The sequence below is a fragment of the Podarcis gaigeae genome, assembly GCF_964106915.1.
Source record: "Podarcis gaigeae genome assembly, chromosome: 5".
Classification (NCBI taxonomy): Eukaryota; Metazoa; Chordata; class Lepidosauria; order Squamata; family Lacertidae; genus Podarcis; species Podarcis gaigeae.
In genome coordinates, this window is record NC_139681.1 from 98,214,315 (window position 1) to 98,228,058 (window position 13,744).

At 44.1% G+C, this 13,744-nt stretch overlaps 1 protein-coding gene across 4 annotated transcripts in view; it reads right to left on the reverse strand.

The window, feature by feature from the left end:
- Nucleotides 1-13,744, reverse strand: part of MASP1 (MBL associated serine protease 1) — a 112,363-nt gene that overhangs the window by 60,959 nt on the left and 37,660 nt on the right. For all 4 annotated transcript variants that reach the window (XR_014564345.1, XM_083739479.1, XM_083739481.1 and 1 more), the window contains exons 3-6: nucleotides 10,759-10,936; nucleotides 8,645-8,776; nucleotides 6,045-6,241; nucleotides 5,694-5,841 (exon numbers count right to left, since the gene is read on the reverse strand). Coding sequence is in view for 3 of the 4 variants with exons in the window: in XM_083739479.1 (XP_083595605.1) it covers nucleotides 5,694-5,841; nucleotides 6,045-6,241; nucleotides 8,645-8,776; nucleotides 10,759-10,936 (655 nt within the window). In the remaining variant the exon portion in view is untranslated. The remainder of the gene's footprint in view (nucleotides 1-5,693; nucleotides 5,842-6,044; nucleotides 6,242-8,644; nucleotides 8,777-10,758; nucleotides 10,937-13,744) is intronic.

Below are 13,744 nucleotides of genomic sequence, written 5' to 3' on the forward strand. Positions count from 1 at the left end.
TCTATCTATCTATCATCTATCTATCTATCTATCTATCTATATCTATCTATCTATCTATCTATCTATCTATCTATCTATCTATCTATCATCTATCTATCTATCATCTATCTATCTATCTATCTATCTATCTATCTATCTATATCTATCATCTATCTATCTATCTACCTATCTATCATCTATCTATCTATCATCTATCTATCTATCTATCTATCTATCTATCTATCTATCTATCTATCTATCTATCTATCTATCATCTATCTATCTCTATCTAATCTATATCTATCTATCTATCTATCTATCTATCTATCTATCTATCTATCTATCTATCTATCATCTATCTATCTATCATCTATCTATCTATCTATCTATCTATCTATCTATCTATCTATCATCTATCTATCTATCTACCTATCTATCATCTATCTATCTATCATCTATCTATCTATCTATCTATCTATCTATCTATCTATCTATCTATCATCTATCTATCTCTATCTAATCTATATCTATCTATCTATCTATCTATCTATCTATCTATCTATCTATCATCTATCATCTATCTATCTATCTATCTATCTATCTATCTATCTATCTATCTATATCATCTATCTAAAATGATGGAATACTTCCATATTGCCCAACTAACAGGGAGGATAGGAGGAGATATGGTACAAAAAGCGAATAAGGAGTGGGCTATCTTGAAGGAATACATCAAAAATTATGTGGAAAAAGTAGAATTTCTGACAGATACTGAGTGAATCACAACCCATGCGTGCGCAGACGCGCAGCTGCGGGTTGCGAATGCTGTGGGTTGCGAACGTGCAACCAATCACGTTCACAACCCGAGCATCAACTGTATGTTGGATATGTGATTGTAAAACTTAAATTTGAAAAACCAAATAAATAAATTTAGTTTAAAAACAGAGAGCGGGTTAGACAAATTCATGGAGAAGAGCTACTAGCCACAATGAATGCACGGACAGAGGCATTTCAGTTGCTTGAAACCCCGGGTGGTGGGGTGGAGAGTTACTCCTGTGCTTGAATCCTGGTTGTGGGTTTTCCAGAAGAGGCATCTGGTTGGCCCCTGTGAGAACAGGCTGCTGGACAAGATGGGTCATTGGCCTGATATGGCAGCACGCTTCTTATGGGCTTAAAGGGCATCATGTTGCTGCAATCTGCTCTAGAAGATGCAGCTGCAATGTTAAACTGCTCCAGAAGATTCAGCTGCAATGTTAAGCTGCTCCAGAAGATGCAGCTGCAATGTTAAGCTGCTCTAGAAGATGCAGCTGCAATGTTAAGCTGCTCCAGAAGATTCACCTGCAATGTTAAGCTGCTCCAGAAGATTCAGCTGCAATGTTAAGCTGCTCCAGAAGATGCAGCTGCAATGTTAAGCTGCTCCAGAAGATTCAGGTGCAATGTTAAGCTGCTCCAGAAGATTCAGCTGCAATGTTAAGCTGCTCCAGAAGATGCAGCTGCAATGTTAAGCTGCTCCAGAAGATGCAGCTGCAATGTTAAGCACTGTAGAGGGAACAACTGCGGTTCCTGCACTGGAAGAGGTTGGACAACGAACCCTGAAATTCTGTGATTCCGTGAAAGTGCGCAAATGTTTCTGGAGAGGAAAAGAACGTCTCCTGTCCTCTTGGACCGAAAACGTAGAGTTCTGTGCCCTTTTCACTGGTGCATCCAAACCACTCTCTGTGACTCAGCTCAAGGAGGAAATGGAATAATTGCTTTTTGATTTCTCGGCATGGAAAAGCTGAGAGGTGCAGCAACGACCATCTGCCAAAGGATCAATGGGCAGGAACCAGAACAGAAGTGTGGTGCTTCTAAGCCACTGGGAGAAAGCCCGGCTGAACACAGAGGGGCTTCCTTTTGAGTAAAGGTACTCAAGATGACACAACCTTGATGGCAGAAAGTGAGGAGGAATTAAAGAACCTTTTATGGAGGGTGAAAGAGGAGAGCGCAAAATATGGTCTGAAGCTCAACATCAAAAAAACTAAGATCGTGGCCACTGGTCCCATCACCTCCTGGCAAATAGAAGGGGATGAAATGGAGGCAGTGAGAGATTTTACTTTCTTGGGCTTCATGATCACTGCAGATGGTGACAGCAGACACGAAATTAAAAGATGCCTGCTCCTTGGGAGAAAGGCGATGGCAAACCTAGACAGCATCTTAAAAACCAGAGACATCATAGGTCTGTATAGTTAAAGCCATGGTTTTCCCAGTAGTGATGTATGGAAGTGAGAGCTGGACCATAAAGAAGGCTGATCGCCGAAGAATGGATGCTTTTGAATTCTGGTGCTGGAGGAGACTCTGGAGAGTCCCATGGACTGCAAGAAGAACAAACCTATCCATTCTGAAGGAAATCAGCCCTGAGTGCTCACTGGAAGGACAGATCCTGAAGCTGAGGCTCCAAGACTTTGGCCACCTCAGGAGAAGAGAAGACTCCCTGGAAAAGACCCTGATGTTGGGAAAGATGGAGGGCACAAGGAGAAGGGGACGACAGAGGACGAGATGGTGGGACAGTGTTCTCGAAGCTACCAGCATGAGTTTGACCAAACTGCGGGAGGCAGTGGAAGACAGGAGTGCCTGGCGTGCTCTGGTCCATGGAGTCATGGAGAATCGGACACGACTAAACGACTAAACAACAACAGCAACGTTGTAGAAAGGTGGAATGTTGGAGACCTTGTTGTGGTGCCATTTGAGAATGAATATGGGGCCTCCGGTGCCAAAATTGTGCTTCTCTTGGAGTGAAATGCCTGGCTTGGCTTCTCACCAAGAAATTGATGTCTCAGACATAGGTTATAAAAGATCAGGATCCCCTGCACATTCCACACAACATTTTTCACAGAAAGCAATTAATTTAATGAATGTGAGACACAATTATAACCTGCGGTGTATGCATATATTTAAAAATAGCAGTGTTGTTTATTCATAACAGGGAATTTATCCATTTATCTCCTTCTTTCAACGCACATTATGCATTTTATTATTCCATTTAGAAGCCATTTTTTTCCAAATTGTTAGGCAATTGAATTGCATGTTTGAGTTAAGCCATCAAGTTGCATTTTTTTTAAAAAAAATTTTGTATAGCTGTGCCCAGTAGCTATTATATTATTGGGTTCATTCTGCAAATAATTGCATGTTGTGTAAAATTTACACTTTCCTTGGTGGTCCTGACATTTTACAATCTGCGCTGGTGGTGAGTGGTCGGGAATTATTCCTCTGTGTTTGATTCAGGCAACTGATGCTCAGCCAGACCATAATTTGATGCAGATTTGAGTGGGCAAACATAACAGAAGGATGAGGCTGATGAGCAACCAACATCTTGATTTTAGTGGGCATGCAGTTTAATGAGCTTCAATAAAATAAAATAAAATAAATAAATGCATTTTCATTTGGAAAGTTGGGCCCCCATGCAGTATTTATTTGGAGATAAAGTGCCAGAAGATGTATTGAAAGAGTGGCTGGGGAAACCCAGCCCAATGGGTGGGGTATAAATAATAATAATAATAATAATAATAATAATAATAATAATTATTATTATTATTATTATTATTATTATTATTATTATTATTATTACTTGCATGCAAGCTTAAGGTCCCACCTGGACCATACATTGAAAGTAGTATCATATTGCTTTAAACCCATGGTTCTCAAAGGGTGTGCCGTGGCAGGAGAGAATGTCAAGTGTGAAGTTACTTTTTTCCGTATGCCACAACAGCTGTGAGAATATTGCTAGTGAAGAATTGGAAGAAACAAGATTTACCAACTATCGAAGAATGGCAGATGAAGATGATGGACTACAGTCATACCTCGAGTTGAATGTGCTTCAGGCTGAGCATGTTCGGGTTGCACTCTGCGGTGACCAGGAAGTGACGGAGCGCGTTACTTCTGGGTTTTGCCGCTTGCGCATGCGCAGACGCACAAAATGATGTCACGCGCGTGCGCGGAAGCGGCGAAACGCGACCCGTGCATGCGCAGACGCGCCGTTGCGTCTTACATTCTGTTCGGGATGCGAGCGGGGCTCCGGAACAGATCCCGTTCGCATCCCGAGGTACCACTGTATATGGAACTTGCCGAACTGACTGGAAGACTCCGAGACCAGAGAGAAGAGACGGTGGAAGAAGATTGGAAGAAGTTTAAGGAATATTTGAAAAAATACGTTAATATTTAAATCTTAGAATAGCTTTGGAAGTGGATTTAGGCTGTAGGGTTAGAAGTAGAAGATAGCGTATTTTAATTTAGTATTATTTGTAAGTGATAAAATGTGAAGATTTTTATGGTTAAAGTAAGTGTGATAAAAAAATGGTTAGAAATTATGATATATGAAACTGCTAAATGGTTAGAAATTATGATATATGAAACTGCTAAAGATGAGGTAAAATGAAAATCAGATAGGGGGGACTTGGGGAAGCCCACCTAACAATGTTTATAAAAAATAAGGATAAGACAAGAATCTATTTGTATTGTTTGTTTTTCTGTTTGTGTTGTTTATTTGTGCTATAAAATAAATTAAAAAATTTGGAAAAAAGGAAAGAGAATGGCGTGTGTGGCTGGAAGATTCAAGGATAATCAAAGAAATATGAAAGACGGGAAAAGAGAAAGGCTTCTTTATGTTGATGAGGAGATGAGAGTTTGTTTGTCTCAAATTAGACCTCTTATAAATGAGATACCCCTGCAAAAGCAATCTCACACTTCTCACTGGGTTTGCATACATACTTAAGGTATAGTTTATAATTATATTTAGGGAATCATTCACGTAGCTGCATTGTTTTATACTTTCGGGATGTCCCATGATCATATCATAAAGCAGTTGTGTTCTATGGTATAAATCAAGCACTGCTAGGAGCTTTCCCTTTTTGTTTTATAATAATAATAATTTATTATTTATACCCCACCCATCTGGCTGGGTTTCCCCAGCCACTCTGGGTGGCTTTCAACAGAACATTAAAAACAGAATAAAACTTCAAACATTTAAAACTTCCCTAAACAGGGCTGCCTTCAAATGTCTTATAAATGTCAGATAGTTGTTTATTTCCTTGGCATCTGACGGGAGGGCATTCCACAGGGCGGGCACCACCACCGAGAAGGCCCTCTGCCTGGTTCCAATGTTATTTTCCAATGTATTTCTTATCAATAAAAAAATTCAGTGTGTCGTGAGCAAATTTTCATTCTGCAAGTGTGGCTCAGAGGAAAAAGTTTGAGAACCACTGCTTTAAACGCTCTTGGCTGCACCCAATGGTGTAAAAAGTATAAAGATAGAGGTAATCTGCATTAGACACAACAACTTAGAAAGAATAAAAATTTTGAGGTCTTAGAACAAAGGAAGGAAGTCAATGTGTATATGTATGTAATGACTAGATTAGAATGATGGTATTGTTTTATTTGTAGATGTGTGTTTTTCTTTTTGTGTTCTTTTTTCTTTTGTGTTTTTTTTTTTGTTTTGCTTGTTTGTACCTAATGGTCAGGGTCCCTTTACCTTTTACTGTTTTATTTTGGATTCTGTGTTTGTAATTTTTGCATTGAAAATTTTATCTCTCCTCTGGTAGAGTCTGGTCTGTGCAGGGACTAAGAGCCTCTCAGCACCCTGAACAGACTACAGTACCCATGATCCTCTGGGAGTGGGATGCTGCTGGTCTAAATGTATAGAACAGGTGGGGGTTAAGAAGTGTCGCCTCGGGGGAGATTACCTATTGCCGTGTAGGACAGCTTCCACCCTCCATTCTCTCCAGAGTTGTCACTGTGGAACAATATCTGAATGCTGTTGCTCTTCGTTTCAATGCGTCCTGGCGATTTCTCTCCACAAAAAGGCCCAAACTCCTGACGCCCGGCTTTGATCTGTCAGGAAAAACAATCAAAGGAGGAGCAGAGAAAAGGTGAGACCATCATTTGTGTCTGGTTGAAATCAGGCAAGTCAAATGCAACCGTACTGTACTTAAAAAACAAGGGGGTGTGTGTGTGTGTGTGTGTGATTTCTCCCTGGCCTCCTGGTATTTTCCAGTCGCCATGGAACTAGAGCCAGATCAGCTTGCTGTGCTCACCTTGATGTAGTCATACGGGCAGGTGACTTCTGGGTGGTCTTCAATGTCAAAGTTGTCGTTGAACTCCAGCGTAATGAAGAAACCCTCTTCCAGCTCAATGCGGTACAAGCAATCGGAGCTCTTGGGGTAGGAATTGGGGAAGTCTGGGCTGTTGATCACCCCATTCCTCTGAGTGAAGAGGTTGTCGCTGCACTCCACTGCAAGGGAGACAAGGGTGAACACACACGGCTAGAATATTCCGTTCCACCTTAAGGGACAGGCATGAGACTGTTGTAGGTCACATGTCTGTTTACACTCCGGCACAGTTTGCTGGGAACTTCCGTCTGTGTATAGCTTTTTCTTATGCTGCTTGCTTTGGACATGAAGGGGGAGAAGACATGTTTTTCCTTTTGTCCTGATGTATGCTGAATAAACTGCTTGTAAATACCGTATTTTTCGTCCCATAGGACGCTCCGTCCCATAGGACACACATAGTTTTTTGGGGGGAAATAAAGGAAATTTCCCCCCTTTATTTCCCCCCCAAAAGCAGGTCGGGGAAAATGAACCAGGTCAAGGAACAGCGGGATGGCGGTGCTGCGCCTCCCTGCTGTCCCCCAAGCTTGTGGGGCTGGCCGCACCCTTCAGGGTGTTCTGCGCGCCGGGCGGCAGGCTGCTATCCGCAGCATGGGGAGCCCTGCGGGGAACTCCCACAGGGCTGCCTAGGCTGCGGATGTGTTCCCAAAGCGTCGGGCGCTCTGCTTTCAGGGCGCCCGACGCTCCGGGAAGCAGGCTACTATCTGCAGCCTAGACAGCCCTGAGGGACCTCCCGCAGGGCTGCCTAGGCTGCGGATGTCTTCCTGAAGCCTGGAGAGCGAGAGGGGTCAGTGTGCACCGACCCCTCTCGTTCTCCAAGCTTCAGCGAAAGCCTGCATTCGCCCCATAGGATGCACCCAGATTTCCCCTTCATTTTTGGAGGGGAAAAAGTGCGTCCTATAGGGCGAAAAATACGGTATACTCAACACAGCCTCTCCCTGCCACTTCTGTTGTGCAGCGTTATTTACTCTGCTGAGTGTGTGTGCCCAGCTTCTGAAGGCTTCTGAAACTCAGGTCCCAGTTTCATGCTGATCCAAGGACTGGAGATCGGCTGGCACACCGGCCGGTGGGCTGGGGCCTGCTGGGGGGCTGCCAATTGCCCCTGATCCCTTGGCTGCACCCCAGCACACACAACACCTTGGCTATGTTGTGTCTGCCAGGGTCAGTATTGCCGTGGCCAATGGTCTGACTCCACAGAAGGCCACTTCTTCCCATGTTTCTAGGGGACGAGCAGTAATAGCTCAGGGGCTAAGTTCATGCAGGAGAGATCCTGGTTCAGCCTCGTGACACAAGGTCCTGGTAGCCAAACTGGTGGAGAAACAACACTAGTTGGGGTAGAAATCTGTGGTGAGGCAGCAGCTTCAGTGGCAGAGGTGGGAGGGGCAGAGGATTGGGATGTGGGTGAACCTGCATTGGTTGCCGCAATCCCATGGTTCTAATTGCACCTGCCAAGCCTCTGCATTTGGCCTGTAAGGCCATTTTGGGCAAACCACCCCAACTGTCAGGGACTGTGCTGAGGAGGGCTGCACTGAGGAGGAATGGTGGGAACCCCACCTCCCTCTGCTCCTGATCAGGATCCTGAATCTTCCCAGGAGCAGTGGGACAGTATAGATTTGGAAGAGTGGTTTGCAGAGGGGCATAGTTCAGAAGGCAGAAGTTGGGAAGAACTGAGTGGGGAACAGCTAGGAGAAGAAGAACTGGGAGGGAGAGAGAGACAGAGTTAACAGACTCTCTTTTGCTGGAAAGCATCCATCTGCTCAACCCAAGGTCATGGCGAGCTGGTCAGGTAGCAGAACAGAAAGCAAAGTGGTTGTGAGTTCAGGTTGTAAGACACGGAAGTGATGGGGTTGCGGGTGGGGGTGAAATCCTTAATTGGGAGCATCTTCATCCTAGGAATGGATGCTTTGTTCTCCCTCTGTGATCATTAAAATTTCTAACTGGTAAGAGAAACTTTTGCTTTGTTCTACTTCTCTACTCCCAAGGGGGGGGGGGGGAGAGAGAGCCTGGCACCAACCTGACAGTCACCCCAATTAATATAATCTATTATTTTGAATCCATGCACTAAGTGCTAAGCTTGGAACTAAAGACCTATTAAGGGACGCGGGTGGCACTGTGGTCTAAACCACAGAGCCTAGGACTTGCTGATCAGAAGGTGGGCGGTTCGAATCCCCGCAACAGGGTGAGCTCCTGTTGCTCGGTCCCAGCTCCTGCCAACCTAGCAGTTCAAAAGCACATAAAAGTGCAAGTAGATAAATAGGTACCGCTCCGGCGGAAAGGTAAATGGCGTTTCCATGCGCTGCTCTGGTTCGCCAGAAGCGGCTTAGTCATGCTGGCCACATGACCCGGAACAAATGCCGGCTCCCTCGGCCAGTAAAGCGAGATGAGCACTGCAACCCCAGAGTCGTCCACGGCTGGACCTAACGGTCAGGGGTCCCTTTACCTTTTTAAAGCACCTATTCCCCACTCCTGCTCTCGAGTTTCAGAGCAACCAGCCCAGTTCACTCCCAGCATTGTGATACGGGCAATACCTTTGCAAGTCCTGTTGTCAGAGTGGAGGATGTAGCCAAACCGGCAGGAGCAGTAGTACCCGCCAATATAGTTGTGGCAGTGGTGGTCACAGGCCAGCTCTTCATCGCTCTTCTCCAGACACTCATCAATATCTGTTATAGAACAGGAGGGAGCAGCAGACTCGTAAAGCAAACCCTTTAGGATTTTCGAACTTGGCACCGTCAACAGGCAAAAGATCTATATGGACCCCAGGTTGTGCTTACTTTCCAAGTTTTTGGGAGGTAACTTCAGTTGACCAAGATACGAATGCCTCATTTGCTAACAGCTCCCATTCCGTCGCATCTCAAGGCTAGAAGGCTAGGTGCTGGTTTTGACCTTTAAAGCCCTATGCGGCCTAGGACCAACGTATCTATGGGACCGCCTCTCCTGGTATGTCCCATGGAGGACCTTAAGGTCCACAAATGACAACATTTTGGAGGTCTCAAGTCACAAGGTGGTTAGATTGGTCTCAACCAGGGTCAGGGCCTTTTCAGTACTGGCCCTGACTTGGTGGAACGCTCTTTCACAAGAGACTAGGGCCCTGCGGGACTTGACATCTTTCCATAGGGCCTGCAAGACAGAGCTGTTCCGCCTGGCCTTTGGTTTGGACTCAGTCTGACCCTTATGTTTCCCTCCCCTTATGGTCTTGATCTATGGGCCACTTTTAAAATGAGGCTGCATTTTAAATTGTATTTTAACCTGTATTTTAAATTGCCCCCCCCCCAATTATGTTTTTATGGTAATTTTACTGGTGTTAGCTGCCCTGAGCCCGGCTCCGGACGGGGAGGGCAGGGTATAAATAAAATTTATTATTATTATTATTGAAGGATGCTTCTGTGTACTCTACAACAAACTGGTTTTTAAAAGCTTTATTTGTAGCCAAACCAGAGAAATTGGCCCACCAACTCTGGGCTCTCAGAGGGGAAGTGGACCCGCTGGACTTTGCATCTGCCTGGTGGTTTATTGTAGCTAGTTTAACGACATGGTTGCACAGATGGCAAATTCCATCCAAATATTATTTCATATGGCGACGTTTTTTATTGTATGATTTTTTGGATCAGCTGCTTATTGCTTATCTTGGAATGATGCCATAATACTTGGAATGATCCTCTTTGGTACAAGTTTATCTTCCCATTTTCCTTTATATCATCATTTTATTTCTTAAATTTGTATGTCACCCTCCATCCACAGACCTCAGGGTGGTTCACACACAAAAAAATTCCAACATAGAAACACAAAATACATGATGAACACAAGAATGAAAAAAACAAACCAATAACCGCCCACCAAAACACACTCATTGTCTTAAACCTCTTTATCTTATACCTGACCATGCGAATTCTTTTTTCTCTTTTGTTGAATTATTGGAATGCCATGTGAGTCTTCTTTGCTACACATTTACTAAAGCAAACACCCAGTTTCCCTTCCATTTTGACCTGGCTGCTATCCTTTATGACGTGGCTTCTGCAACGTCAAAGCTTGGCTACTGCAACATACTGTATTGGTGACTGCCCCCGGAGACTGTCCAGAGACTTCAGCAAGTGTGTAAGTCACTGAAAAAAAATTATACAGCAATTTCATTTTTTAAAAAAACCCATCCAAGTGCAACAAATACTATTTACTGGGGACAAACAAACCTTTCAATTAGAGTTTCTTTAGCGCCACCCTTTTTGCCAGCATTAGTCCACTGGGTTTTAGACTGTTTTGTTGTGGGTTTTAGTTGTGTAGTACCACATTTTTTGCTCTATAAGACTCACTTTTTCCCTCCTAAAAAGTAAGGGGAAATGTGTGTGCGTCTTATGGAGCGAATGCAGGCTGCGCAGCTATTCCAGAAGCCAGAACAGCAAGAGGGATTGCTGCTTTCACTGCGCAGTGATCCCTCTTGCTGTTCTGGCTTCTGGGATTCAGAATATTTTTTTTCTTGTTTTCCTCCTACAAAAACTAGGTGTGTCTTGTGGTCTGGTGCGTCTTATAGAGCGGAAAATACGGTATTTAAAAAACACACACTTTTAATGTATTTTAGCTGTTGTCAACTGCAGGTACTTTGGAGTCCAGCGGCCTGGGCAACCCACATTGTGGCCAAGCGGCTACTCACCCACGGCTGTGTAATGGGCGTCAAACCCTGTGAAACGTTCCTCGTTGGAGAAGTCCGATCGGAAAGTGAGGCTCATGAAAGACCCCGGGGAGACAATGGCCTGCTGCCCTGGGGTCTGCTCTGTGTCCGTGGCTTCCCTCCCGCAGAAATTTGCCAGGACTTGGTCCTCAGACTCCACCTGTTCCAGGCCCAACAGGAAAGAAAAAGAACCATCAGCTTCAAATATATTGTTGCAGCAACACCAACAGATACATACATCTCCAGATCTGGGCTTTGCAGGACAAGAAGAGGAAGAAATAATAATAATAATAATAATAATAATAATAATAATAATAATAATTTACTTGCACCCCGCCCATCTGGCTGGGTTTCCCCAGTCACACTGGGCGGCTTCCACAAAGACCAAAAATACACTAAGATGTCACACATTATTATTTTTTTAAATAATATTCATTGAAGGTTCAACAAAATTACAAAAATAAAGAAAAATAAAACAAAAAATACAAAATACAAAAAAATAAAAACAATTAAAAACAAATCAATTTTTCTATGTCTTATCTTTCATTTACTTATTTCCTTGACCTCCTCACACCTCCCTCTTTTGCATTCTAGTTCAGTTAGTTAATTCAGCAAATCCTTTCCATCTTTGTTTTTATCTTAATAATTTATCTTAATATATTATAACTTTACATTCTCACCTGTTAACAATCCATTTTTACATACTCCTTTATAACATTACTGCTAAAACCACATAATTTCATTCCAGCATCCTTCTAACATTCCTTAATTTTACAATGTTTCTGTAGATAATCTTTAAATTCCTTCCAATCTTCTTCCACCGACTTTTCTCCCTGGTCTCGGATTCTGCCAGTCATCTCCGCCAGTTCCATGTAGTAAGATGTCACACATTAAAAACTTCCCTGAACTACCACAAATTATGCAGTCGAGTTTCTGCATTTGGGGAAATTCAAGGGGTCAGCACGCCCACAGTGCAATGGATGAGCCTCACCCTGGGAAAACCTCTTTCATGATCAAGGTCTCTCGCCTGCCAGGTAAGAAATAAGGGTAATATATTGTTCTTTCACTGTCTGTTGCAGCAACATGCCTTTCCAGACCTGGGTTTTCCACAAGAAGAAGAGGAAATACGGGTGATGCTACTGCAGGTGATGCCACCAGTAAGATTCACAGTCAAATCCAAGTAGTTAGTGGAGGAAGAAGGGGGGGGGGGTAAAATAATAATAATAATAATAATAATAATAATAATTTGTTGTTTTCCAGAAAAAAGATGCTTCAGAGTGTCTTACAAATCCACCAAACACTAAACTTGATTATCAATTAAAAACAAAATCGATAGAAAAAATACTATTGTTACTTTTTGAGTTTATATACCACCCTATATCCAGAGGTCTCAGGGCGGTTCACAGAAAAAGATGACAACATATAAAATCAGAATAAAAACAGCAACTCAATAACATGCCCCCCGCCCAAAAGAGCCACATTTTAAAAGGGTATAGGATGTCCATGAGGTCAACCAAAGGCCTCCTGGTTAAAAAGGAACGTTTTTGCCTGGTGCCTAAAGGTGTATAATGAAGGCGCCAGGCAAGCTTCCCTGGGGAGATCATTCCACAGATGGGGAGCCACTGCAGAGAAGGCCCCGTTCTCGTGTTGCCACCCTCCGGACCTTTCAAGGAGGGGGCAGACGAAGGAGGGCATCAGATGATGATCTCAGGGACCAGGTAGGTTCATATGGAAAGAGGCAGTCCTTGAGGTATTGTGGTCCTGAGCCATACAATATACAATACAGTACAAATACAATACAGTAAAACAAATACAAGCACAGGCTGTATGTGATAAAAGAAAGTGCATCTTTGCACAGCTCATAAATTGTGGAACTTGCTCTGACAGGAAGCAGCAGCGGCCACCAGCTTGGGTGGCTTTTAAACAGGATTGGGCAAATTCAGGGAGGAGGAAATGGCTATCGATGGCTAATAGCCACAACTGCTCTGCTCTGACTCCAATGCTTCTGAACACCAGTTTCTGGAACTGGCAGCAGGAGGAAAGAGGACTCTTGTGCTCGGATCCTGTTTTCTGGTTTCCCATCAGGGCATCTGGCTGGCTCATTGGTCTGATCCAACACTGGTCTGACATTCTTTTGTCTGTGTGTTCAGGTGCCATGCACGACACAGCAATGTTAAAACACAATTACAGTGGTACCTCTGGTTGTGAACGGGTTCTGTTCCGGAGGCCCGTTCGCAACATGAAAGGAATACAACCCACAGCGGCACCTCTGTGCACGCGCGGGTTGCGATTTGCCACTTCAGTGCATGCGCGTGACATCATTTTTGCGTGTCTGCGCATGTGCAAGCGGCGAAACCCGGAAGTAACTCTTTCCGGTACTTCCAGGTTGCTGCAGGACGCAACCTGAAAAAACGTAACATGAAGCAAACGTAACATGACGTAAAAGGTAAAGGGACCCCTGACCATTAGATCTAGTCGTACCCGACTCTGGGGTTGCAGCGCTCATCTCGCTTTATTGGCCGAGGGAGCCGGCGTACAGCTTCCAGGTCATGTGGCCAGCATGACTAAGCCGCTTCTGGCGAACCAGAGCAGCGCACAGAAACGCCGTTTACCTTCCCGCCGGAGTGGTACCTATTGATCTACTTGTACTTTGAGGTGCTTTCGAACTGCCAGGTTGGCAGAAGCTGGGACTGAGCAACGGGAGCTCACCCCGTTGCGGAGATTCGAACCACCGACCTTCTGGTCGGCAAGTCCTAGGCTCTGTGGTTTAACCCACAGCGTATGACTGTATAAACCCACCTTCCTGAATGGATTTTTTTAAAAAAAATAAAATTGCATTTCTGCATTTTGCACCCACATCCACCAGCAGTGAAACAGAGGCTCACAATTGCCCCAGATGGTGTTTGTGTGTGGAATGGAGCCTGAAACTTTCCCCAAAATTAGGCAGGCCAAATGGAACATATCCATT